Source organism: Xenia sp. Carnegie-2017, unplaced genomic scaffold (genome assembly GCF_021976095.1).
Source record: "Xenia sp. Carnegie-2017 unplaced genomic scaffold, XeniaSp_v1 HiC_scaffold_3, whole genome shotgun sequence".
In the NCBI taxonomy this organism is placed as follows: domain Eukaryota; kingdom Metazoa; phylum Cnidaria; class Anthozoa; order Malacalcyonacea; family Xeniidae; genus Xenia; species Xenia sp. Carnegie-2017.
In genome coordinates this window covers 5,061,894-5,087,427 of record NW_025813493.1, presented here as the reverse complement: position 1 = coordinate 5,087,427, position 25,534 = coordinate 5,061,894, and the positions used below count along the sequence as shown (strand labels likewise).

General features: G+C 33.4%; 4 protein-coding genes and 1 long non-coding RNA gene across 7 annotated transcripts in view; 2 read left to right on the top strand and 3 right to left on the bottom strand.

Moving 5' to 3' along the window:
- Positions 1-25,534, top strand: part of LOC124454829 — a 48,663-nt gene that overhangs the window by 6,627 nt on the left and 16,502 nt on the right. The window contains exons 1-4 of one of the 3 annotated variants that reach the window (XR_006951613.1): positions 23,177-23,550; positions 23,911-24,217; positions 24,586-24,811; positions 25,077-25,093. The exons of 1 other annotated variant lie outside the window; for it this stretch is intronic. The gene's annotated coding sequence lies outside the window, so the exon portion shown is untranslated. Of the gene's footprint in view, positions 1-23,176; positions 23,551-23,910; positions 24,218-24,585; positions 24,812-25,076; positions 25,094-25,534 lie in introns of those variants that run through there. One more of the 3 variants, XR_006951610.1, reaches the window with a different exon arrangement.
- On the bottom strand, positions 1,398-5,307 carry LOC124454824 (ryncolin-4-like). The gene is made up of 3 exons (XM_047005579.1): positions 5,091-5,307; positions 3,370-3,748; positions 1,398-2,113 (listed from the first exon to the last, which is right to left on the bottom strand). Exons 1-3 carry the CDS (start codon positions 5,163-5,165, stop codon positions 1,860-1,862), a joined length of 708 nt encoding a protein of 235 aa, XP_046861535.1. The 5' UTR covers positions 5,166-5,307; the 3' UTR covers positions 1,398-1,859.
- On the bottom strand, positions 15,799-17,386 carry LOC124454823 (angiopoietin-related protein 7-like). The gene is made up of 3 exons (XM_047005577.1): positions 17,251-17,386; positions 16,794-17,171; positions 15,799-16,266 (listed from the first exon to the last, which is right to left on the bottom strand). Exons 1-3 carry the CDS (start codon positions 17,384-17,386, stop codon positions 16,016-16,018), a joined length of 765 nt encoding a protein of 254 aa, XP_046861533.1. The 3' UTR covers positions 15,799-16,015.
- Positions 17,549-18,049, bottom strand: LOC124454831. The gene is made up of 2 exons (XR_006951615.1): positions 17,961-18,049; positions 17,549-17,673 (listed from the first exon to the last, which is right to left on the bottom strand). It is a non-coding gene; the product is annotated as an uncharacterized LOC124454831 (long non-coding RNA).
- LOC124454825 lies at positions 21,348-22,169 on the top strand. The gene is given in 2 exon segments (XM_047005580.1): positions 21,348-21,887; positions 21,890-22,169. Coding segments are annotated over 2 exon segments (666 nt in total). The 5' UTR covers positions 21,348-21,427; the 3' UTR covers positions 22,096-22,169.

Here is a 25,534-nt window from a genome sequence, read left to right as displayed (position 1 = left end):
CTGTTGTTTTTGTTTTAAAATTCCAGTGAACAAATGTGCTATATATTATTATAATACTATTATTTTATATTGTGTCATTCAGTGGATACCAGCCAATGACGTCAGTAATGTATTCCTGCATAATTTAGCATAAGCCTTTTTTTCCAAAATGGCGGATAAGGATTCAACTTTATGTCAAATTTTCTCAACAGTGAAATTCAAAAGAGACACGAAAACACGAAATTAAGTATTCCATAGCTATCTTTGATAAACGTATGAAAAAAAAATTTTCGTTGCCAATATCCTTTAAGTAACCTTTTGTGATGTTCTGAAGTGCAACTGCATCAAATACTTGTAAAGTTGTAGCACATTTTGATTTTGTTTTATTGATATATGAATTGGGCAAAATGCAAATAATCATCAAAACACTTATGCTTCCAATGGTGTTTATAATTCAATTGTAGTTTTAATACTTCTACCCTTCTTTTTCACTTTGTTTTTCCTATATTTGCAATATAAGTGCACAATTTGAATGATTAACACAGTTTTCACCTCAGTAATAAATTTCATAAGCAGTTGGTAGTGCATTTTGTTCTCTGAGTATCCACATCTGGTGTTTTGTTCCTACAAGAATGATGAAGTGCAAATAGATATGTGATGGCAAGACAACAAAACCAAATGAATTAAATACCTTAGTGTACTTTTATGCTTGAAGCTTAGAAGCTTTTTAGAAATTAGAAAGTTATATTACCTCTATATCATTAATCTCATGAAAAGAAATAAGAAGCAAAAAATTGTAGAAAAGCTTTGAAAAGTGAAGAAACCTTTCTTTAAAAAAGCAGCAATAATGCATATGATAAATCTCCATTCTGTACTCTAATGGGTAAATAAGCTCAAACTGTTTCTTAATGCGAAAACTGTAATAATGAAGAAATATACAGTACAGTAACTTTAAAGGTTTCATCACTGAATCGTTGACTTTCATCACTTTTCAATCGTTGACGGACTAACAAAACAAGCAACTATCTCACCTGTGAGAAGCCATATGTTCCTTTTTGTGGAAACTACGACATCCAACAATTGAACGATTAAAGTGTTGGCATTATAAAAGAAATGCCAAAAAAGAATCGTCACAGAATATGGAACTAACGATATCCATCTTCTGTGATATCGTGTTTGTTTTTGAAAAATTCTTTATAATTTGCTATAGATACCAGGGGGAAGTCGAGAATATTATTTTTCTGCAAAGCGATCATTTCAGCGGAAATACGTCCGTTGGCCGCCATTTTTTTGGCGTCCTCGCCCCAGTAAAGTTAGCCGCTCCAGTTATTATAGAACTCAATGATCTACATCACATACATGCGACGTTCTCAATTTGAAAAGACTTGCATCAGACGATTGACAACATGCGACACGGGTGATGACTTGAATTTTTTTCAAAACCGGCTTTTAATGACAAACTGTTATTTGTAAATAGACGTCTTACCTACAGATATGTAGAATTATTTGCAGGTAGTTGACCAATCAAAAGTGACATTGTTTACATAGTGAATAATGATGTAAGATAATTGCATGACATGCATGATACACCAAGATTGCGTGAAACTTGGCGAAAAGATAGAATTAGCTACTTATAGAGCAACATCTCATTAAAGAATTGCGTAGCATTATAATCACATAATTACCTAAATCAGCTCTAAGTTTTAGGGAAAATATTATTTCACCGCAGCATTTTTAACAATTTTTCAACGCTTTTTTAAATGATAATGACTATAAAGGTTTTTTTAGAAGACATAAAAGCTAAAATGTTTTTATTATATGTTGAAAGTTTCATTAGGAATAATGATCAAATTTATAACATCGCAGTCTTTGGAAATTCTTCATGGTTTTATTTTCATCTCAGTAAACTTTAAGGATTCATAGTTATTTTTCCAATAATACCAATTCACACCAGTCCAACTGCTGTATGCTCCACTATAGTAGTGTCCATTCAGGTTAGATTCATGACAAGCATTATACCACCAAGCACCACTGTGGTGAATGGCGCAGTTTCCTCCATTTTTTTTATCATTATCTGAATCTTTGGTTGTAAACGCCATGCCATTATGTCTGGATAATGAATCCCCAGCTGTTCCTAAGAAAAGTAATTTTCCTCAGAAAAATTTTACGTCATTTAGCTAATGTTCTCATGAAATTCTCCTTAACAATTGCAGAAAATGCCCAACACGTGTTTTATGCCGTTTTTAGACGATTTTAAGATGTTTTTAATGGTCATTTGTTTAGAAGGGCTTTATGAGATTTGTCAATTACTTTGTTTGATTTAGTTTATAGAGTGAAAAAAGAAGTGGTATAAATACCGAAATGTATTACAATTCTGAGTTTCATTAGATATATTCAGTAGCATTCTCATTATACAATTTTATACAAAGCTAAAATCGAATTTCATTGGTTAATTTTAGCGGAAGCTACAACCACAATCATGCATAATGTACTTGCTAACTGTAAGTTAATACATTTGCTACCGTTTATAATATACTTGTTGTTGTTAATATATTAAACCATTTATCCTTCTCAAAATCAAATAAATAAATCGCAAAAATAAAAGTTGTCTACGTTAGCTAGCTACATGTCATGAAGAGATTTTTAACTTTCTTTCATCCCACCTTCATTCCCCTGAACTTTTTTTTCTGCGTCCAGTCTATTCACATTAGTCATTAATGTTAACCGGCCTAATTTTTATTGTATGATAGATTTTCAAAATTTGTGTATTTACTTGATGGTGTACCTGGGTATTTTCCAAGGCTCAAATGATATTTATGTGTTTCATTTTTATAAATGAAAATTCTCCATGTAAACTTGAATGACTTTCAGTAACGTTTTAGGTTGTTGTCATAAATTCGTGAAAAACCTTTATTTTTAGAACAAGTTATCATAGATAAATCATTTACAATTAGTTAAAACTGGCTAACATGAATGCTTGCGTTTTTTAAAAAAGATTTTAATAATGATTACTGGACAATGGTTTTCACAGTATAAATTCTCTCTTATGTACCGAATGATTTAGTGTGTTTTCACAACCATTTCATGATCTCTTCTTGCATGTCAAGAATTGTTGTCGCATGGTGCAACTGAATGATTCACACGAGAGAATGATTTTTACTTAATTGTTGTTCCTTGTATTTTAATGTAAGCTTGTCGATTCAAAATGAATTATCATACTTTTTATAACAAACATGACTTCAGTTCAATACCAACCGTTACTATCTGTGTTGTTTTCAAAAATCAAAAAATCTCTCTTCGCAACTGCACTCACTCAAATCATTCCAACATTTAGCATGTGTCAAAATCACGCTTAGAAATTTCTCCGTTTATATTTACGTATTGACTCACCAGAATATGCACCAAGACTCAACTGATATTTATGTGTTTCATTCTTTACAGCAAAATAATCACATTCAGCATATGCTTTGTTTCCTGACCAGTCTCCCAGGTCTACACGAAGTTTATTTCTCCTGGCTGATGTTAGTCGGTATATTTTATCCAATCCAAGCCAGAATTCGCCTTTCAGATCACCAAAACCTTGTTTATAGTCTTTCCAACCTCGATAGAAGTTTACACTTCCATCTTGACGTCTTTGAAGCACAGTCCAACCTCCACCAGATGACGTCATATCACAGAAGACACTGAATCTGCCCTGGCCATCTGGATCAATTTCATAAACTCCATTCTTTTTTTCACCTTTCTTGTAAAGATCTGCACAGTCTTTTACCTGAAAAAAAGTTTTATTAAAATGCTATTGCATTGTACGTCTTATGGGTTTTGTAACTCATTAATCCTATAAGCAAATTGTTACACAGCTTTCCTGCGCATATATCCATTGTGCTAAAATAACTATTTTGTACATTTTATAATTAAATGTAAACACAAATTAGCATTAAAATTGACTCAAGATCATTACAATTGAATTCTTATCTTTGAAATCAAGAGAATTTCAGTAACTTAAAGGATCAATTTATTTTATAGTGATTCTGTGACCTGTGGCGTGTTTGATTTATTGTAGAAAACAAATTTATCTTCTAATATTGTCAGTTATCGTTCGGCTGTCTGAACGTACATGATGCATATTTAAATAGATCGGTTGGTAATAATGGCTTGTTAAAATAGTAGATGAATTCAACGTCTCCTACCGTAAACTTTCATTAAAAGAACACAAAACCTGTTTAAAATGGTCAAATTGAGTAGAAGCAAAATCACACTTGAACATTTTTGAATTTTACATTTTATATTAGAAATTCACCAATGCACAGTTCCATGCATAAATCAGTTAATATTATTATTAAACATTATTTAGGATGCTACAGGCGTGGAAAAGTTATCTAATGAACCACCGTTCCGATTTAAAGACAATATTCTTTATTAGATTGAAGCCCAACTTTTTAATTAGGTAATGTTATCATATTTTTAATATAAATGATTGACAATTAAGCAGACAAATTGAATGATATTAACTGATTCTAAACATCAACTGATGTTTTTATTGATGAAGACTTAGTGAGCATTTCAGTAATCATTTATATATATATCTTAATAAAGGAATAACACAAATCTTTTCATGTGCAAGATTCTTCAACACGCCTTACTGTCTTCGCTAAAGTAGAATTTTTTTTTTTCAACAGACAAACGAAACTCCATTTCATTGCCAATATAAATGTAATAAGTACATAATTTTCCACCAGCTATATTTTCAAAATGATGTTGGTATTTTATATTACATTATATTAAAAATGCAAGAAAGAGTAATATTTATCATGCATTGCTTTAATCCAATATGCTCTAATCAATGCAGACCAAAAGAAGACCTAGAAATACAAATATGTCGGTAGGATAGTATGAGGGTTTGCAAGAAGATGATTTCAAAAACGTACACTTGATCAGGCTAACAAAAAATGAGCAAAGTTTTCTTTTTAAAAGAACTTTAAGTCAGATTTAATATAGTTTTGCACAACACTTACCTAGAGCAAATTAGCGTGAATTATAAATTATTTAAAATTAACGCAAATGCCCACTTAAGAAACATTTTACAATCAACTAGCTAATTTCTTTATTCTTACCGTCGGTAGTTGAGTTTGATAAAAAGTCCATTTTCCTTCTGAGGCAACTTTCGTTAAATTGCTGTCTGTTATCATGTTAGTAATTTGGCAGTTTATCTCATGTTCTTTTGCATCAAATAAGAAATTGAAACCAACACATAGCTTCTGTTGATGACATTTCCTGAAACATTCAATATGATTGGGAACAGCATGAGTTGAAATGATATCTTTCGGTGAAAGAATCTCACCTTAAAATAAAGAACAAAACAGAGTACATTACAATAGGTGTAAATTATGCACAAAGATAACAAAGTCCATTTTCTAGTCAGTATATACATAATGAAATTAAAATTTACAAAATTCAGTGAGACAGGAAGCAAAAGAATTATCTTCGTTTCTCAAAAGTAACCAATCATCATTTATAATTAAACGAAAACGAAAAAAATTCAGTACGTATATTACATAGACGGGATGATACAATGGTAGCTACGATATTGTCCTAAATTTGCCAAATCGTATGTTGCGTATGAATCGTCATCAGTAGATTTTTTAGTAATTTTCATGACAACAATCATATAAACATGAAAAAGGAACTTATTTCGTTCATAACATGCAATCCACACGGCAAAAATATAAAGACTTTTGTTGCGTTAATTCAAAAATGAGATATGAACATGTTTTTAATGTCTAGCGTCTTAAAATTCCTGAAACTTCTGTCAGGGTATGAGGGAGGGTGGGTGAGACAACTCTCCAACCTTTCACAAGCTTTGGACTAGTCGGGCAAGTTTCAGGAATTTGTTGGGAAAATTTTCATAATTTCAGTGTTCCATTATTTTAAGAAGTACAACTGGCAGGGTTTTGTACTCGTGCATATAAAATCTGATTACAAATCATTAAAAATTTTAAGATAAAGCCCTGCAAATTCTTTAACAAATGCATGACGTGTCAACATGTTATGTGTAAACTCCGTTTAATTTTACTGAGGAAAGCTCAGCGAAAGCAGCCAATAGTGTCAATTTATCGTTAGTTTGCAACATTAAATTCTTTGATCATATCTTTGTATAGTTATATTCACATTATTGTGCATGTTTATTACACCGTGTTTTTATTCGTGTATAATTTATTTGAAATAAACAAACCTGAGTTCAACGAAGATTCAAATTCACACGGGCTATTTTTTTGCGTTTGCTGACCATTAAAACCCAGGTTTAACCTCGGTTTGACTCCACCCATATCAAGAAGTGGAATGAATTAAACCCAGGTCAAACCTGTGTTAATGGTGATCACGCGCAAAAAAGACATACAGGGCACATTTGAACCAGGGTTAAAAGCCCAGATTACCTAATATCGTGTGAATTAGGCTCACGTTTTTATCAACGTATAGTTAGTTGTTTGTACTTGTAATGATTGATGAATTAATGTTTGCGTTGTTAGATGTAGAAATTCAATATCAACCTTAGACGGGAGATAGATTCCGTAACACAAACATAAAGATGAGAAATTAAGAATATTATACGTTTTTCACCTGTAGTTAACAAAAAAATTCTTGGGCTGCACTATATAAAGACGCTTTCTATAAATAAACTTAACTGAGCCCAAACCTTTCGGCGTATAGTTTTATAGTATTTCCAATTATATGTCACTGCAAAAGTGTAAAGTTATGCTTGCAAAACTGCATGATTTTTATTAAGCGTGAGTGGTGGCAGATAAAATTTCTGATTAACAAAACTAATAAACTTTATAACTATATATCTGTCCGATGAATTACCAAACTTTTTACACAAGTTTCGGCATTGAACGCAGCAATATACGAAAATGAGTCGAAGAAATTAAAGACACAAGAGAAGTAAGTTTTATTATTTAGATGTGATGACACAATTTCAAAAAAATTATTTTACTGGCAAATCAAACTAAAGACCAACAAAGCTAGATAGAAAGCTTTGTTTCAAGTCATGTAATAAGCCTCGTAACGGTCATTACCGTTAAATATTGGATTTTAGTGTTTGAGTAGATAACCTCGCCGTACGGTCTCTGTATTTAGCTAAAAAGCCCTCGGTCGGATTTATCTCTGTGAAGACCTCGAGCTTTGTTAAAGGTTCAACGAAAAATATGTTTCCCTCGCGTTAAGTCAATAAAACAAAAGAATGGTTTTTAAAACATACGCGTTTTAAAACATACGAGTTTTTTATATCCTTAAATTCATTTATGTAATTATATTCTTTGTTATATTGTAACATACCGTTGTCTTTTGTCTTTATGAAAACACTTTGTGAACTTTGACAAGCATTATTTGATGCATTGCAGCAAGCAACTAAAAGAAAACTCACAAAAACACGCATCAACATCTTGCGCAAAAGAAAGAAAACACGTTATGTTTGAAAAACGTTTTTGGCAACAATTATATAGCCACCATCATGAAGAATAAATTATATTTTGCACATGCAGCTGTGTTCAATTTACCTAAATTACATAGAAAAGCACTTTTCCGATATTTTGGGCATGTTTAAATGCCATAAAAGCCGATTTTTGTTTAACTCCTAGAAGCTTGTAGAAATATTTTCTTGCTTTATGATAATGGAAAGATTGGTTTATTGGTGAACAAGCATTGTTCACATTAACTATCTCTTTTGTGATACCTAACACATTAAGACGAAACTCATATATAAATCATTAAGCACTAGAATATGTCTTCCTATAACACATAACATAATAATAATTAACAGTTAATAATTAATAAATGTCCACCTTCTTTGTATTAATTTGATTCGCAGCTAAAAACCTTTGCTAGCTAAAAACATTTGCTTCTACAGACGTCCTGTTTTGTTTTGTGGTTTGAAATATAATTTCCTAAAGTTCAATGAGCTCTTTAATTACGATATCTAGCTATAGTGTTTGCGTTATTGCCAGAGAAATATTTTTATTGTCAAGTGGATGCAAATTAAATCTTTTCAGTACAATTATTGACGTGTCGTTTTTATTATTTATGTCACTATGCAATAATGGTAAGTACTCAGTTTATAAATAACGTCAGTTACTCAAACACAGAACGGTCATGGGGACTGGGGAGAAACGGCAAAGTCACATGGAGGGAGAACTTTTTTGGAGCTAGTGTGTCTACAGGTGAGGTATTAACATGATTTTGTGATTATAGTTGAGATCACACATTGTGACTGAGTGAGCGTACGTACGATGTAGGATTAGCTAGAAAAGTAGATGATACAGACGGTTTTCTCTTTTTAAAGTTTCCTTAGTCTTTGCTTTTCTGGTATTTTTAATACAAATTTACAAAATACTTTTTGAAGACACGGGCGCTGATTGGTTGAATGCCCGAAAAGCCCGTGTTTCAGAAACTCTATTACAGTCTCGTAAAAATATCGCAGATTGCATGATTTGTGCGGAAACTTTTAATGAGACAATTTTTCAAACAACATGTCAATAAATTTGTCTTTTTAATATTACTTTAATAGGCTATTTTATAATGTAATAAAAGACATATTTACTTGTTTCCATTGAGTTATCGAAATACGTACTTGTGAAAGTTTTTGAGCAACTCAAAATTGTTCGGAAGCACTCGCCGTCGCAATTCGTGCTCGTGCTTGCCACGCAACTTTTTGTTTCTCTCAAACTTTCTCGCGTGTAGAAACACGGAAAATATTTTCTATTTCTTACATGATAAATGAATGCTTATTTTTATACGTAGCTACAGACGTATGCATTGTGTTGTCCTTCTTTGTTTCTGCTACTACTACTATACTACTAGTCATAGTCTGACAATGATGTTAAAAAATGCATGCTCCTTGTCTGATAATGTCGTGAATGTTAGCACATTCCAGTAAAAAGAACTGAGAGAGGAATGAGTTGTGATGAGAATGATGTGATTTGAAAGAGATCGACAATAAAAGACAATTACTCAACTTCAATTTGGACTTCCTCGAACTAATTGTGAGAATCGAACGAAATTCACCTCAATAGAGATTAAATATCGACGTCATGATAGAATAACTATGGCTTCTTATTTTTCTTGTTTTTTTTTTACGAAGCATTTGGACTACGTAGCAATTATTTAAAAATTATGACAAACAAGAACATTATACTGAAGCAATTGTATAACGTGTAGCTCCTTACTCATTTGGACACACAGTTAACCAACCACAGTCAATTAATGTCTCAAAGTATTTTATTAAATAAACACTTGACTGATTTGTTCTTATGTGAATTGTAGAGTATACTTGTTTAAAAATCTATTGTTTTCATTCATTAGTTAAACTACTGAAAAGTCATGCCTAAAATATATACAAAGTTTATTAACTGGAAATGCTTATGTACTCAACAGATATTTTATGATCAAGTGTTGCTAACATTTTTGTTATTTTGTTGTTGATGTGTTAGGCACGTGGTTGAAAACAGCCAATCACCAGTTTTAATCTGCCATAATGACGTACAACCAGGTAAAGATTTCCAACTAGGTTATTGTGAATATTATGGGTTTTTAATAAAGGTTAAATATAATTTAAATACCTACAGGAAACTTGTTGGTGAAAGCAAATGAAGATCTCGATGAGGCAAAAATTCGTGTGATTTATTTCGAATATTCTTGTTATAACTACAGGTGAAAAAAAAGAGAGAAGGATAATTTTCGTTTAAACCGCAAATGAGGAAGGAAGAAAGGAATATTATTTCATGTTCGCGCTGCGTAGAGTTGTCAAATATTATAATAGCAAGATTTTCGTTTGATCACTTAAAGCAGTCAACAATTGAGCAATGGGGGAAGAGCTGTCAAAAACCAACCAATTTGTACCCATAATGCTTTGCAACCCGCTGCTTATCATTCTCTTAGAAAATTTTGAATATTTGTTTCATCAAAACATTTCAACTTTTCTTATTTTTAACGTTTCTAAATTTGTTTACCTTGTCAAACTTTTTTATAATATTTGTTATTTTTTGATTCAGAGGATACGATATTGGTAATCATTTCAGTGAATGGATACTTGATTATAATCATCCACATTATCCCTTTTTTTTTTACTGGAGAAGTCACAAAATATCCTTCTTATGCTCAAAAGGTAATTCACTAATAGAAGTAATAGTTTAAGAAACGGTAAAAACAATTTTATGGTTAAAAATAACCCCAAATTATACTTCATATGGAAAGGATGATCTGCTGTTTATAATGTAGTCTACTATCGCCGTATAGGTTTTTCACTTTTTTATTTCCGTATAGCTTTTTCCCTCGTTGTTTTGCCGTATATATGTTTTTCCCTCGTTGTTTTGCCGTATATATGTTTTTCCCTCAGTGTTTTGCCGTATATGTTTTTCCCTCGTTGTTTTGCCATATATGTTTTTCCCTCGTTGTTTTGCCGTATATATGTTTTTCCCTCGGTGTTTTGCCGTATATGTTTTCCCTCGTTGTTTTGCCGTATATATGTTTTTCCCTCGGTGATTTGCCGTATATACACTAGGTGCCAAAAAAATGAGTCCATTTCCAATATTGGCACAATTGTGAGAAAAAATGTGTCTTTTGAAATATATAGTTACAGTAGCCACTTGAAAATACGCAGTGAGACCTGAAATTGTCTCCCACAATTGTTTGCAAGATATTTCACAAAATCTAAGCTCATGGGCAGTACATTGGGAAATGGCTAAAGATTTAAGTGAAAGAGTTAGAGGACAAATTGTTGCTCTCACAAAAGGTTACTCACAACGAAATGTTGCTGCAATGCTGGGAGTGTCCAAAAGAGCTGTGCAACCGTGGGAAGATTTAAAAAGACGCAATGTTATTCCAGCTTACCAAAACCTGGGAGACCACGTGTAACAACAAAAAAAGAAGATCAGTTCATAAAGCTAAGTTCTTTGCGCAACAGACGAGCAACTGCTAGCAACATTCAATCGTCAATTAACGCCACCCGAGAGAAAGCAATCAGCAAAACAACAGTAAGAAGGAGATTGGCTGCAAGTGGTCTGAACGTGAAGAGTTGCAGCTTCCAAGCCGTTGCTTCGCCCGATAAATAAGCGGAAGAGATTCTTATGGGCCAAAAAATACAAGCATTACAGCGTAGACAATTGGAAAAAGTACTTTTTACTGATGAATCAAAGTTTGAAATACATGGAAATAATCGCCGTGTTTATGTGAGACGAAGATGTGGTGAAAGATTGTCAAGTCAGTGCCTCAAGTCCACCGTGAAGCATGTGGGTGGAAACATTCAAGTCTGGGGCTGTTTCAGCTTTAATGGTGTTGGGAGTCTTTACAGAATAAAAGGCAATCTTGACAAAAAGCAATACCATTCTATTCTCCAAAGGCATGCTGTACCATCTGGCAAAAGGTTATGCGGGAAGGGATTTACCTTACTTCAGGATAACGATCCGAAACACAACTCCAACTTGCGCACAAATTATTTAAGGAACAAAGAACGTCAAGGTGAATTGAAGCTCATGGCATTTCCGCTTCAATCGCCCGATGTTAATCCAATTGAACACTTATGGGATGAGTTAAAAAGAGAAAAAGTGAAACATGAAGTAACAGGCCAGGACAGGCAATGGGATGTAATCTCTACAAGTTGGCATAATATTGAACCATCTACACTTCAAAATCTTGTTAAATCTATGCCAAAAAGAGTTGAAGCCATTTTGAAAGCTAAGGAGGACATACCATGTACTACATGACATTGCTTTTTCGAAAACCTAACATTGTTGTGACAGAGTGGTGATATGGTTCAAAACTAAAATATGCATTCGATATTTAGTGGATATTTTTGGCACCTAGTATGTTTTTCCTCGTTGTTTTTCCGTATATTTTTTCCCTCGTTATTTTGCTAATATATGTTTTTCCTCGTTTTTTGCCGTATATATGTTTTTCCTCGTTGTTTTGCCGTATATATTTTTCCCTCGTTGTTTGCCAAGTATGTTTTTTTCCCTCATGTTTTGCCGTATATATGTTTTTTCCACTCAGTTGTTTTTCCATTTCCATTTCCATCCATCATTTCCATTCCTTCCTATTTCCATTGTATCCCCATTTCCATCCATTCCATTCCATTAATTCCTTCCATTCCATTTCCATTCCATCCATCTTCCATTTCCTTCCATTTCTTCCATTTCCATTTCCTGTTCCTCATTTCCATTTCATCCTCATTTTCCTCGGTCATTTTCTCCATGATTTCCTCTTTCCATTTCCATATTCATCTTTCCATTTCTCATTTTTTTCCATTCCATTCCTGTTTCCATGGTGTTTTTCCATTATATATTTCCAGTTGTTTCCTTATTATAAGTTTTCCTCGAGTGTTTTTACCAGTATATATATTTCCCTCGGTGTTTTGTCATTATGTTTTCCTCGGTGTTTTTGCCATTATGATTTTCCCTCGGTTTTGCCATTATGTATGTTTTTTCCTCGATTCTTTTTCCGTATATATGTTTTTCCCTCGTTTTTGCCGTCATGTTTCCTCGGTGATTTCCATCCATTTCCATTTCCATCCTCCATTTCCATTCCATCCTCATTTCCATCCATTGATTCCATTTCATTTCCATTTCCATTCCATCCATCATTTCCATTTCCTTCCATTTCCTCTTTCTCAGTCATTTTCATTATATATGTTTTTCCCTCGTTGTTTTGCCATTATCTCTTTCTTCCATGTTTCCATTATATTTCCATGTATTTTCCATTCATCTTATTTCCTTATTTCCATTCATTTCCTTCTCTCATTTCCATTTCCATATATTTCCATTTTTTGTCTATCTTTTCCCTCGTTGTTTCCGCCATTATCTCATAACAGGATTTTCCTCAATTATTTTTACCATGTCTCAGTTCCTCAATTGATGATTTTGCCGAATGTAATTTTTCCTCGGTTGCTGCGTATATGTTTTCCCTCGATTGTTTCCCTTACATTATATGTTCCATTCCATTTCCTTCCATTCCATTTCCCCCTTCCTATTTCCTTCCATTTTTTCTCTCGGATTCCATTCCTTCTCCTCATTTCCCTCCATTCCTTTCTTTTCCAGTTTCCTGTCATGATTCCCCTCGGTGTTTGACCATATTTTTCCCTCAGGTGTTTTCTCCATTCTTTTCCCTCAGTGTTTATAATTCCTCGGTTTTACCGATATATATTTTCCCCTCGGTGTTTACCCGTATATGTTTCCCTGGTGTTTTGCCGTGTTATCATTTCCCTCGGTGTTTTGCGTATATATTTTTCCCTCGGTGTTTTATATATGATTTTCCTCGGTGTTTTGCCATATATGTTTTCCCTCGGTGTTTTTTGCCATATGCATTTTCCCTCGGTGTTTTGCCATATATGTTTTCCCTCGGTGTTTTGCGTATATATGTTTTTCCCTCGGTGTTTTGCCGTATATTTTCCCTCGGTGTTTTGCCATATATGATTTTCCCTCGGTGTTTTTCCGTATATATGATTTTTCCTCGGTGTTTTGCCGTATATATGTTTTTCCCTCGGTGTTTTGCCGTATATATGATTTTCCCTCGGTGTTTTGCCGTATATATGTTTTCCCTCGGTGTTTTGCCGTATATATGGTTTCCCTCGGTGTTTTGCCGTATATATGTTTTTCCCTCGGTGTTTTGCTGCCGGAGGTATTATGTATTCCAGGGCGAAAATCACGCAAATATTTGTGTTTTTAACAATCATATAAAAATTTGCACAAAAGCTGCTTTGTTATCGGTCTCGAAATCGTCCCTAAGGTTTGCTGTTTTTATATCACCTAAACTCTTCGATATTTCAGGTATTTTTCGTCCGTACGTATTTACAAGCTTATAATGAAACGAATGAAATCACGTTAGACGAGATTGAAAAAGTTATTGACAAAGCTGACAGGTAAATTTTATAACAATCATCCTCTTATATTAATATACCGCAAGATAATTTTTTAAAATTCATTTTTAGGTTTCCATGACGTAGTTCTCGTTTATTCAAGGTTCAGTTAAGTCAGTTTAGGGTTTACTGACATCATTTAGGGCTTGTCAAGTTATAACTGATGCAATTAATACACAACTTTTGAAAGCATTTCTCTTTTATCACATCGCCTATTCGTGTATTTATTTAGCCATTGTACGCAAATGCTTACATATTGGTATCGGTTTTGTCTTTCTGCGAATAAATGTTTTAATTTTACTCATGTTTTAAAACATTCCTGAAACATCATTCAGCTTTGTTTTCTTTTTCTTCTATAGATTGTCTCTTCTTTCTCATTTCTTTTGGGCAATGTTTTCAATTCTTCAAAGTTATAAATCCTCGATCAATTTTGGTTATCTCGTAAGTAGATGAATATTTAAATAGTGTTGTTTGCCGTTAGATTTACATCACGTGACTTAATTTGTCTTTTTCTTTGTTGTATTGTCGTACCGTGGTATTGTATCCTAAACACTATTTGCTATTTTTAAAATACCATATCTTATAAGGAACATTCTACATCGAACAATCTTAGAAATGTGCACCACCACTTCATCAACTTTTTGCATATAGTGTGCGTTATTTCTTTACAAACATTTGTGTAAATGCATGGTCTTTTGCACTAAGTTCTTTCCATGTGGATTTGTTTAGAACAGATGTTAGTCAACAATAATGTCTTATGCGTATGTATCAAACTTGTACATAATGAGCACTATCATTGTGAACAAACGTAAAAGCAACGTAACACTTTGCGAAGATTTCTTATAAGTTTACAAGAAGGATTTTGTGTTTAAATTTTATAGAATCAAATCACTATAAAGTAAATCCCATCCGCAGTAGTAACCATGGTAAGGAACTTGAGTGTGTTTTCTTAATCTGTCATATAAGGTATTAAGAAGCGTCAGAAAATATCTGGAGAAATATTTACGTGCAAACCTCCACCTATATAGGAAATGTTAGGCAAATATTACATTTACTGCATTATGAGAAATTTCAGTACCTTTCATAAAACCAAATTGTTTATGACGATTTTTAAAATTATTTGTTGGGCTCTAATATTTATATTGAGAATCCGCTCCCCGCCTGGCACTTCATTGGCAACAATACCTTTAACAAAAATATATGTATGCTAATACTTCAAACTAGAAATAGGTTTTGGTCACAGATTTGGATTACGATATTTTTATGCGCACAATTTTGAGAGTACTGCAGTAGCCTGCCCTTCCAAGTAAAAAGTAGATAGAAATACTCACTCACTTTAACTTTTTCAAATGTAGTTCTTGTCTCATCAGCTGCTTTTTGTATTGTTTCATGTTTCTCCTTTGCCGTTGTATTCATTCCCTGATCGTAATAAGACTTCAAGATAGCTTTTTGCAAGTCAATTAATACTTCATACTGTATTCCAGTTGCCGCCATATTGATAAGGTACACGTGTGTCGTGTGCATGTCGTGTGTTGATGATATATGGATTGAAGCATATATAAATCAAAGATGGCGTCAATGAGAACGCTTAGAGGATCTCCTACATCACATACATGCGACGTTCTCAATTTGAGAAGTCTTGCTTCAGACGAGTGAGAACATGCGACACGGGTGATGATTTGAATTTTTTTCAAAACCGGCTTTTAATGACAAACTGTTATTTGTAAATAGACGTCTTACCTACAGATATCTAGAATTATTTGCAGGTAGTTTACCAATCAAAAGTGATATTGCTTACATATTAAATAATGATGTAGGATAATTGCATGAAATGCATGATACACCAAGATTGCGTGGAACGTGTCGAAAGATAGAATTAGCTACTTACAGCGCAGCATATCATTAAAGAAATGAGTGAGACGTAACATTAGAATCATATAATTACCTAAATCAGCTCTAATTTTTAGGGAAAATATTATTTCACCATAGCATTTTAACAATTTTTCAATGCTTTTTTAAATGATAATGATTATTAAGGTTCTTTTTGAAGACATAAAAGCTAAAATGTTTTTATTATATGTTGAAAGTTTCATTAGAAATAATGATCAAATTTATAACATCACAGTCTTTGGAAATTCTTTATGGTTTTATTTTCATCTCAGTGAACTTTAAGGATTTATTAACTTTCCATCGTTGCCAAGTCACACCTTTGGAATGGTTTTGGTTGCCACTATAGTAGTGTCCATTCAGGTTGGAAATATAACAACTCTTATACCACCAAGCACCATTGAAGGTTGTGGCACAATTTCCAAAACGATTGTTATCATTATCTGAATCTTTTGTTGAAAACGCCATGTTTTTATGATAAGATAATGAATCTCCAGCATTTCCTAAGAAAGTAATACCTTTCAAAAATCGCATTTAATACAGTTATAGAATTCTTTTGAACTTGCATTAACACAAGAACAAGTTTAATGTAAATAACATTTAGGCATTGACACTTGCATTTACAATTGATTGCCAAAGGCTTAGATATAAAAAGAACTTCAGTCAATCTTCATTTGACAATGGTAGTCACAGTAGAGATTCTCTCTTATGTACCAAAAAATTTAGTCGTGTTTTATTAGCTACATGATATTCAGGCGCGAGCTTGTCATTGGCCGTTTTTATACGAGACACGCATAATGCGTCTGAACGAACTTGGGCAAGAAATTTTTTTCGTCTGGTTATGCGTCTTCAGTGTAAAGACGAGCACAAGACGCTTTATACGTCTAGATGAGTAATCAATGATTATTCATCTTTGTAGACGAAGAATCGAACGTATCCAAATCGTTTTAATTTAATGTTAATATAATCTTTATTCTATATAATATTTGAACTTTGTGCTTTGATTGTTTTTATTTGCCTATTGACTTACCAGAATATTTACCAATGCTTAATTGATATTTTTTATTTTCATTCTTTACAGCAAAATAATCATATTCAGCATATCTTTTGTTTCCTGACCAGTCTCTCAGGTCTACACGAAGTTTATTTCTTCTTGCAGATGTTAGTCGGTATATTTTATCCAATCCAAGCCAGAATTCAGAAGTAAGATCACCAAAACCGTGTTTATAGTCTTTCCAACCTCGATAAAAGTTTACACTTCCATCTTGACGTCGTTGAAACACAGTCCAACCTCCACCAGATGTTTTCATATCACAGAAAACCTTAAAGTGACCCTGACCATCAGGATTAATTTGATAAACTCCGTTCTTTTTTGCACCTTTTTTGTACAGATCTGCGCAGTCTTTCCCTGGTAATATAAAAAAGAGTTCTGCCATGAAATAATATGTTGTTAAATGTCACTCTTGTTATCTCAAAATCATTCTTACCTCTTAGTGATTTTCCTGTGAGTTTTTTATTTTCTTTGTAAAGAGTTTTCAGTTGTTTTTCTAGTTTTTTTAGCTGTGCTTGAATTGTTGCTACTTTCACATCGATTGTTTTCATTTGTAATGACAAATTAATCATTTTAACTTCAATGTTCTTAATTTGTTTTGCAATTTTACTAATTTGTACGTTTGTACATGTGTCTTGTTGATTTTGGAATGAAGCGCAATCTTAAATGCTTGAAGGTGCTTTTTGTGTTTGTAGATTTTGTGATATTTTTCAGTGTCTTTATTTGCCCTTTTATTAATGCAATTTGAGTCTTTAATGTTACATTTCTTTGAACAACTTTCAAAGTGCGTTTCATGTCAAAGTTGAGCGATGAAAAATTATCTTTGAAATTAATTTCTTTTTCACTTGTTAAATTCGCTCTATGGAAATAATGAAGGAAATGATATCAATACATTCACTTTGTTTATTACTATATCCATTACGACATAATATTCCTCCAATCATTGATTTAATATAGCCAAAAAATGAAATTGTTTTAAAACAAACTCGAAAATAGATTGATGACTTAACATAGTGCAGCTAACTGAAAATGACTTGATGTTTATTTACGCGTTAAGATTCGCCGTAAAACCTCATAGACACATTGACGGCGTTCAACAAAGTTATTCAAAAATCACAAAATTGAACTTAAAATATGATGACTTACCCTTCAATAATAACACCAATATAAAAAATTACGACCAACGCAAAAATATATTTCGCCATTTTGTGATACGTGATTGATATCCACAAGCTTGGAGTGAGGATAAGATCACAAAAGCTCTATTTATGTATTGGGTCGACTGTATTTCAATAATTTATTGCCAACTATCGATGATGCATGCACGTAATTTCATGTTGAGTATTCATGAAGAATAGGATGGTTTCAGCTGATAATAAAAGAGTTTAATTATTTGAGATTTAGACAGTAGTCTTTTTATGCTCGAAGTTTCGTCCAATGAATTTGCACTATTACAAGTTCTGCTTGACTATGCGAAGTTTAAATGACGAATTTTGCGCCACCATTTTATTGTATATAGTCAAACCTTGATGTAAATCAACTAGCACGAAAAAATTTCTGTTGTCTTTAGTATGAAAATCAATTTTACTATTTATAAGGAACAACAGACACAACAGTTTGTCTACAAATTTAAACTGAAAATATTGCATTGTATGTGTCAAATTTGTAGTTGATTACACATCCTGTTGTTTACTTATTTCATATTTTGTTGTATAAACATAACAAATTTACAAATTATATAAATTTCTATGCATAAAATTCAACCCAACTGTATTCCTGTCTACAAGTGATATGTATTCTTGTTTTCACATTCAGTCTCAGCACTCAATTGAATTAAGTAATTTATTCATACACGACTTACAAAGAAACCTTTAAAACGTGGCACTCGATACGGATCATTTTCAAATATAGCTATATTTTGTGTACATATTTTTGATGCAGTAAAATTTATTACAGCTGTATTTCGCCGTTTACCATTCTTAAAACAATTTATTGAAAAGCAAGCTATTGAAATTGATAATTAATTCATGCTTTATTTTCAAAGGAAACGTAAAATACAAACGTGGCATTTATAAATATATACGTTAGAAGATATTAGTTGAAATGATTTCAGTTGTTGTATATTTTTTAAAATGGTCAATTTCTCACTAGTCTACATCATGTGTTTTTCTTTATGTATGTACGTTCATGCCTTATTTAAAACGTGATCTTTTAGAGAACCTGACATCAATGATCTAACTTGAATTGGTTGAATATGCAAGTATTGTATCGATTCTCTTGGCCTTTGTAAGCCACACGACAATTTTGCTAGACGTTTAATAAGAATTTGTATTTTGAAAGTGATTGAAAATCCTTCTTCTTTAAAACTGAGATATTTTCCTCAGCTGCATGATGTTACGTTCTTGCAGAATCTTCTACACTAGTCCCACTGATATTCACAACGTTTATGATGATTGCAGATCGAGCATGCTGGGTACAATGGCTGGGTATTGCAATATAAAATTAATACGCATGCGCATCATTGCTTTTCTTTTTAGCGCGGTTTCGTCAGCCAGAACGACGCTGAAGATTTTTGCTCTAAATTACTCATTTCATTCCTAACGAATCGGAGATGACTTTAATCCACTAAGAGAACGATAAACTGTTTCAGCAACGTGATTACCTTTCTTTAACATTAATAAATTTGATTCGGTGTGGTAATGTTGTTTTATTTACTATGCTTTTGGTAGAGGATAATTAGGCCACTGATATGTAAACTAAACTGGACTATTTATCCGCGTCCATATATAGTAGGCTATGTGAACAAAAACGCTTCTCCCTACGGCAACAAAACTATTGAAGCCAAAATTAACCCATCGAGTCAAGCAATTGTTGACAAACAAAAGAAAAAACAAACGAAATATTACAACCATGGCAGCAAGCCATTAATAGATCTCAACCTAGGAGATACAGTACTTATACGACCAGACCAGACGTGCAGGACATGAAGGAAAGAAGTGTGCATCCAGAAGTTTGCACCCACGTCGTACCAAGTTATTTCGGAAGGCTAAATATGCAGACGGAACAAAAGACATCTGACGTTTACTAAAGAAAGGGAAAGATTGATACAGATTGTACTGAGGAAGAAAATGAACAATCAGAGTCCGAAGACCCAAATGAGCAATCGTTGCTGTTAAATTCTCTACGCAAGACACGTCCACAAATGTCAGTATAGAAACCAATCAGGCACGACCAGACACCGACACATCAAACCCTCAGTGAAAAGAAAATCTTCTATAAGACGTACATTATGAAGAACGTTCTACATGTAATTACCAATTTTCATGAAAACTACTCTTAGGTCCTTCAAATTATAACCTTGTTTTGTTCCTTACGAGGAGATTGATGTAACGATATAAATTATCGGGCCTTTTGACAGGATGTACTGTATTGGGGCGAGAATTCTAGCGCCTTCTTAATTGAAGGCATCGTTGCAGCCCATACTTTTATCTATAGAGTGGAGATAATGAATGAGTTGATTGCACATCCTGTTGCTTACTTATTTGATATTTTGTTGTATTAAACATAACAAATTTACAGATTATATAAATTTTTATGCCTAAAACTCAACCAAACTGTATTCCTGTCTACAAGTGATATGTATCCTTCTTTTGATATTCTGTCTCAGCACTCAATTTAACTAAGTATATAGTTTATATATAGTTAAGAAAACTATTGAAACTCCATTAGCACGAACTTTACAATGTTATTTGTTCCAAAAATGGTTCTCTACTTGAGTCAGTTGATTGAACCTTATATCAAAAGCAGTTCAGCAAAACAATCACCATACGCAATCAAATTTCGTAAGTTTGACGTAAAGGCATTTCTTTCATTTTACGCATCATTATCTCAGAATACTGTATTACTAGCAGTAATTTGCGTTGGCCCAGAGGTGCAATACACAAACACAAATTCAAACATACAAAGAAAATTATAATATGCAAACACAATTTCAAATGGAGTCCTTAAGTGTGACGTCTCGTTGGCATGGCGCTAAAAAATGCAGTTCTAAGCAAAATATCTTATGCGAGCGCTTTGGACAAGCTTCCTTTGTTTTGAATGTCTAAAGCTTTAATTATCCAGTGTAATCCCACAAAAGACAATAAAAAAAAAACAGGAAAGGTTAAAGGGTCATCCAAAGGATCAACTTTTGTTGAAGAAGTGTAAAGGACGCGGGTCAAACGGGCAAAATGGTTTACTGTTTTGCTCCTACATGTGGCCATTCGTCGGAGGGCAACACTTGCAAGTTCTTCTCTTTTCCAAGCGCTACAAAGCAGAACGACGAGTACAAGAGATGGGTTTGACTCATAAGGTATGGACTGATATTCAAAATGAATTCCTTAATTTGTGAAAATTTGATGAATTACGTGATTTTAAGTGAGATTTACGGACTCTATTCAGGTGAAGAGTTGACGTCAGGACATGAGGGAGAATCATCGAATACTGAATTATAGAAGCTTCAGCTAGTTGTCTTTTTAACGGTCGCTTTGTATTTTCTGTAGCCAAAACCTTAAATCTTAGTGTTTTGGAAGGTATAATCCATCAATTTTGAGGATCAAATTTTTATCACTTTAATGAAAGTACGACAGAACTACACACAGCTACAACTAGCCCAATTGTTTCATTGTAGTGTGGCTACAATTTCTATCATTGTGATAGCATTCACTCATGTTTTGCATGAAATTTTGTTTGATGACCTAATGACGTCGATTTCATCCCTGGAAAAAAACAAGATCTCTGCACCCTCCTCTTTCAGGCAATTTGAATCCTGTCGGATTGTTATAGACTGCACAGATATTGAGGTTGCTGCACTGGGATTGATGAGTCAGCAAAATGCCACTTATTCATCATACAGAGGAATGAATTCCTTTAAGGTAATAGTTGGTGTTGCACCAAATGGAGTCATTACTAATGTCAGTCGGCTGTATCCAGGTTCTATTTCAGACAAGGCCATTGTGCAACAGTCTGGACTCCTTAATCACTTGACAGCTGGAGATATGATTCTGGCGGACAAGGGTTTCCTTATCCAGGATGTTGTACAGAGAGTGAGGTCAAGAAAACAAACGCTATAGCTAAAGCACGGATTCATGTCAAAAGAGCCAATGCTAGGCTGAAAGACTTAGGCATCATTCCTTCGTATTTGTGCTGCTATGCTGACATTTTGTTTCAGTTATGGGCGGCACTTGTAAATTTGCAATTTCCTTTCATCAAAGAGGGATGCGAAGATATGGTTTTTGAGTAGTTTTATGCTTGAAGACTACATTGGACAGTTTTTTAATAATTATTGTTGTTCAAATAGAAATAAAATAATTTGTAGACTGAGGCTTACTTAGAAGAAAATACAGCTAGAGGGTAGCATTCTAATATAACAGTAAAGGGATGATTTTACCTCCTAGGAATTACAATATTTATCATCTGGTACAGCCTGGGTGTACATAGGGTGTCAAATTACATCACTGCGAGAATTCTTTTATCATGTTTAGGAGAACAGAAGTTAAAAAAAGTTTTGACATATGTTTTACAATGGATGTCTTTTTGGAGATAAAAATAAAAGCAAGTACTGCCCACAGTTACCCTTAAGGAGTCTTTCTGAACATTTCCCATTAGCATCCCGTCACTTTTATAAGGGAGTTTCCCTCCCCCCCAAGAAAACAACATTAAATGATGTACCATTTTTCCATGTCTTTTAAATACCATGTTATCCTTGTGTATATTAATAAAAATGCAAATATGTGTATAGCCCGTTACCCCAACTCCCTCACACCAAACTAGTAGTGGTAGGTCAATTTGAGGACTGAAAACCGACGAGTATCATTATTTTTAAAACAAATCGTTTATTAACAAGCCTTTTTTCATTTCACTACCAGAGAAAATCACGCCCTCGTGTTCATTTGGGCAACAAAAACAGTCTAAAACTTAATCTTGACATTTGACATTCACCGTCACTTTATAAACCTTTTGTTTCATTCTTGCGTGTACTTCTCCTCGTAAAACACTCTGCTGGTAAGTAAATGCTTCAATGTGATCTGACTTAAAGTGGTTTTCCCCCTTTTTTACATATTTCTTTTCTTCTGAGAAGAAAGAAAAAAGCGAAGCGATGGATAATGTCTCCATTTTGAATCGAATGGGCGCTTGTTTGGAACTGAGATTTTTAACACCATTGAAACGTGACGTCACCACTTAAGGACTCTGTACACGAACACAAATTTTAATATGCAAAATTCATATCCGGTTAATTTGCCAGCCAAATGTGTTCTGAATTTACAAAGTTGCCAAAGTGCAGAATTTTGTCATATTCTTATATTTTCGTTTTATTTCGAGAAAGTAAGATAAATACAAAAACATTCGTGAAGTATTTATTACATTTAGCGTTCATGTATATGTTCGTATTATCTTTCCCGGCTGTTGGTAATGTGAACTTGAACATCATGTTTTGTACAGTATGCAGAGTTCACTAAATACAAGGGGTAATTTTTGTGCTAACTGTGGGATGGATCTTCGAAAGTCTGACGAGTCAAAGACCTTGCGGAATAGTGATCCATCAACATCAGCTGGGCCTTCTACTGATCCTCGTGCCACAAAACCTTTGACTTTTAAAGAGTATTTGGCAGATATTTCATTTGCCACTGTTGAGACAAGGAAGCGTCAAGATCGTTTTGCCTCCACGAAAAAGAGGAGGAAGAATGAGACTGTCAAGGTTTGTGATTATTACTACCTCTGCAAATAGGTCATGTCAATAATTATTTGAAGGATGGGTGATGGTAGTGAATAATTATATTCAATGCTTGTTTTTATGTAGATATTAGTTATGTAATTCCCACCTATTTAAGCTGAAATATAAAATGCTGCTATACGAAATTTGTTTTTTCTTTTGCAGTCATTCCAATCAACACAATAATACTTTTGTTGCATGCTTTAAAAATCAGGCTCAGGTTTTCATGGAGAAGGATGGAATAGTATTTTCCATTAAAACGTCTAATTATTTTTCATTCTTCATCAACCATTTTGTGATGGCAGGTCATGAACACCTTGTAACTGGATATTTTTTCCACCCCAGATAAACATTGGAATTATTGAGCTGGATGGGGATCATTTGACAATTAAGCAAGGCTAACTTTTTCCTATTGATGTAAAAAAAATGTGATTCTCATGTTGTCATAAAACCTGCTATGGTGGAGAAGCAACTGGCTCACAATAAGCAACTCCATGATGAAAGTTCCAAATGGGTTTTGTTGTACCCAGATATGGAGTTTTATATTTACCAGGCACAACAGAAATATTTTCTGTAGAAAAGTACAAGGAGTCCCTTGGCAGGCCATGCAGTAGTGTCAATTTGTATCTTTGCAAGACTTTGGATTATGAAAGTGAGGAGGTTTTCTATTAATTCTTAAAAACACTTTGTTAATGTGTAGGCAATTTATTAATGTTGATTAACACCTAATTATGAGCATTTAGTAATCAAAGTAATTCTATAAGGTCAAGTATATAATAATTTTGCACCATTTGGTTAATTTTATGAAACTATCATGATACAAATAAAATTAAACACTTACTTTATAAGGAGCTAATATTAAATATTACACATTAATACTGTAAAGACAACATTCATTCTGATGTTATACTTGAGAATTCCAATATGAGTGCATAAGGAAATCAGCAAAAGTGTGTTATGCAACAATCTTTATCTAAATAAGTTACATATTTGATAAAAATACAAATATTTGTTTTGTAGTTGCTAATGAAATAGTTGATGATGTTGTGGAAGAACAATTAGATTTGGAAGAAATCAGACTAACAAAGACTCAAAATGAAATCATTGTACACAGAACCACAGCTTGGAAAAGAATCACATTCCACAACTTTGGTTGGACTGTCATCTATTGATGATGCAACTTTAACACCACATGCACTAGAGAACCTCCAAAATTTTGATGCTTTTGAGATGAATACTTCCCAAGGTTTGTGAGTACTATATAGTCTACTTGTTCTTGTCAGTCTTTTTATGAAAAATATGTTCTAGTTACAAAGTATAGAAGAAAAATATCCACTAATTTGATGTTCAACTAATATTTCTTGAAATGATGAGTGGGTATTGTGATGATGGTGCAAAATACCATTGGAATTCATTCAAAGAAAGTGGATGAATCGAATTTGAAAATAGAACAGTCAGAAATGTTGTGGCTTTTCACCCATCTTTACTATATTAAGTGTTGTACATTACAGGTAAAAGTTCTGAAGGGCTACTTTTGTCCCAGAAAGTATGGCAAATGAGGTTATGGAGCGAGAAGTGTTGCTTATTCATCGTTGTAATGTGAAAGCTGACTTGTTGCACTATTTTGAAAAAGATGACATTTTAAAGAAGTGTGTGGATGTCCAGATGATTGATTCCAGAGGTGTTGAGGAAAAGGGCGAAGCAGTCGGCGTTGTCAGGGATACATTTTCTCTGTTTTGGAATGAAATAGTTTCATGTTAGGCGAGGATGAACGAGTCCAGTGATTCGTCATGACGTTTCGCGGGAGAAGTGGCAATCGATTGCTAGAATTCATGTGAAAGGTTACATTTAAGAGCGCTATTTTTGAATCAAAATTTCTCGTGTTTTCTTGTGCTCCTGTCATTTTGGCGAAGATTATGTCTCAGAAGATATGTACGTGAGTTCTTTTATGAAGTACATTTCGACCACT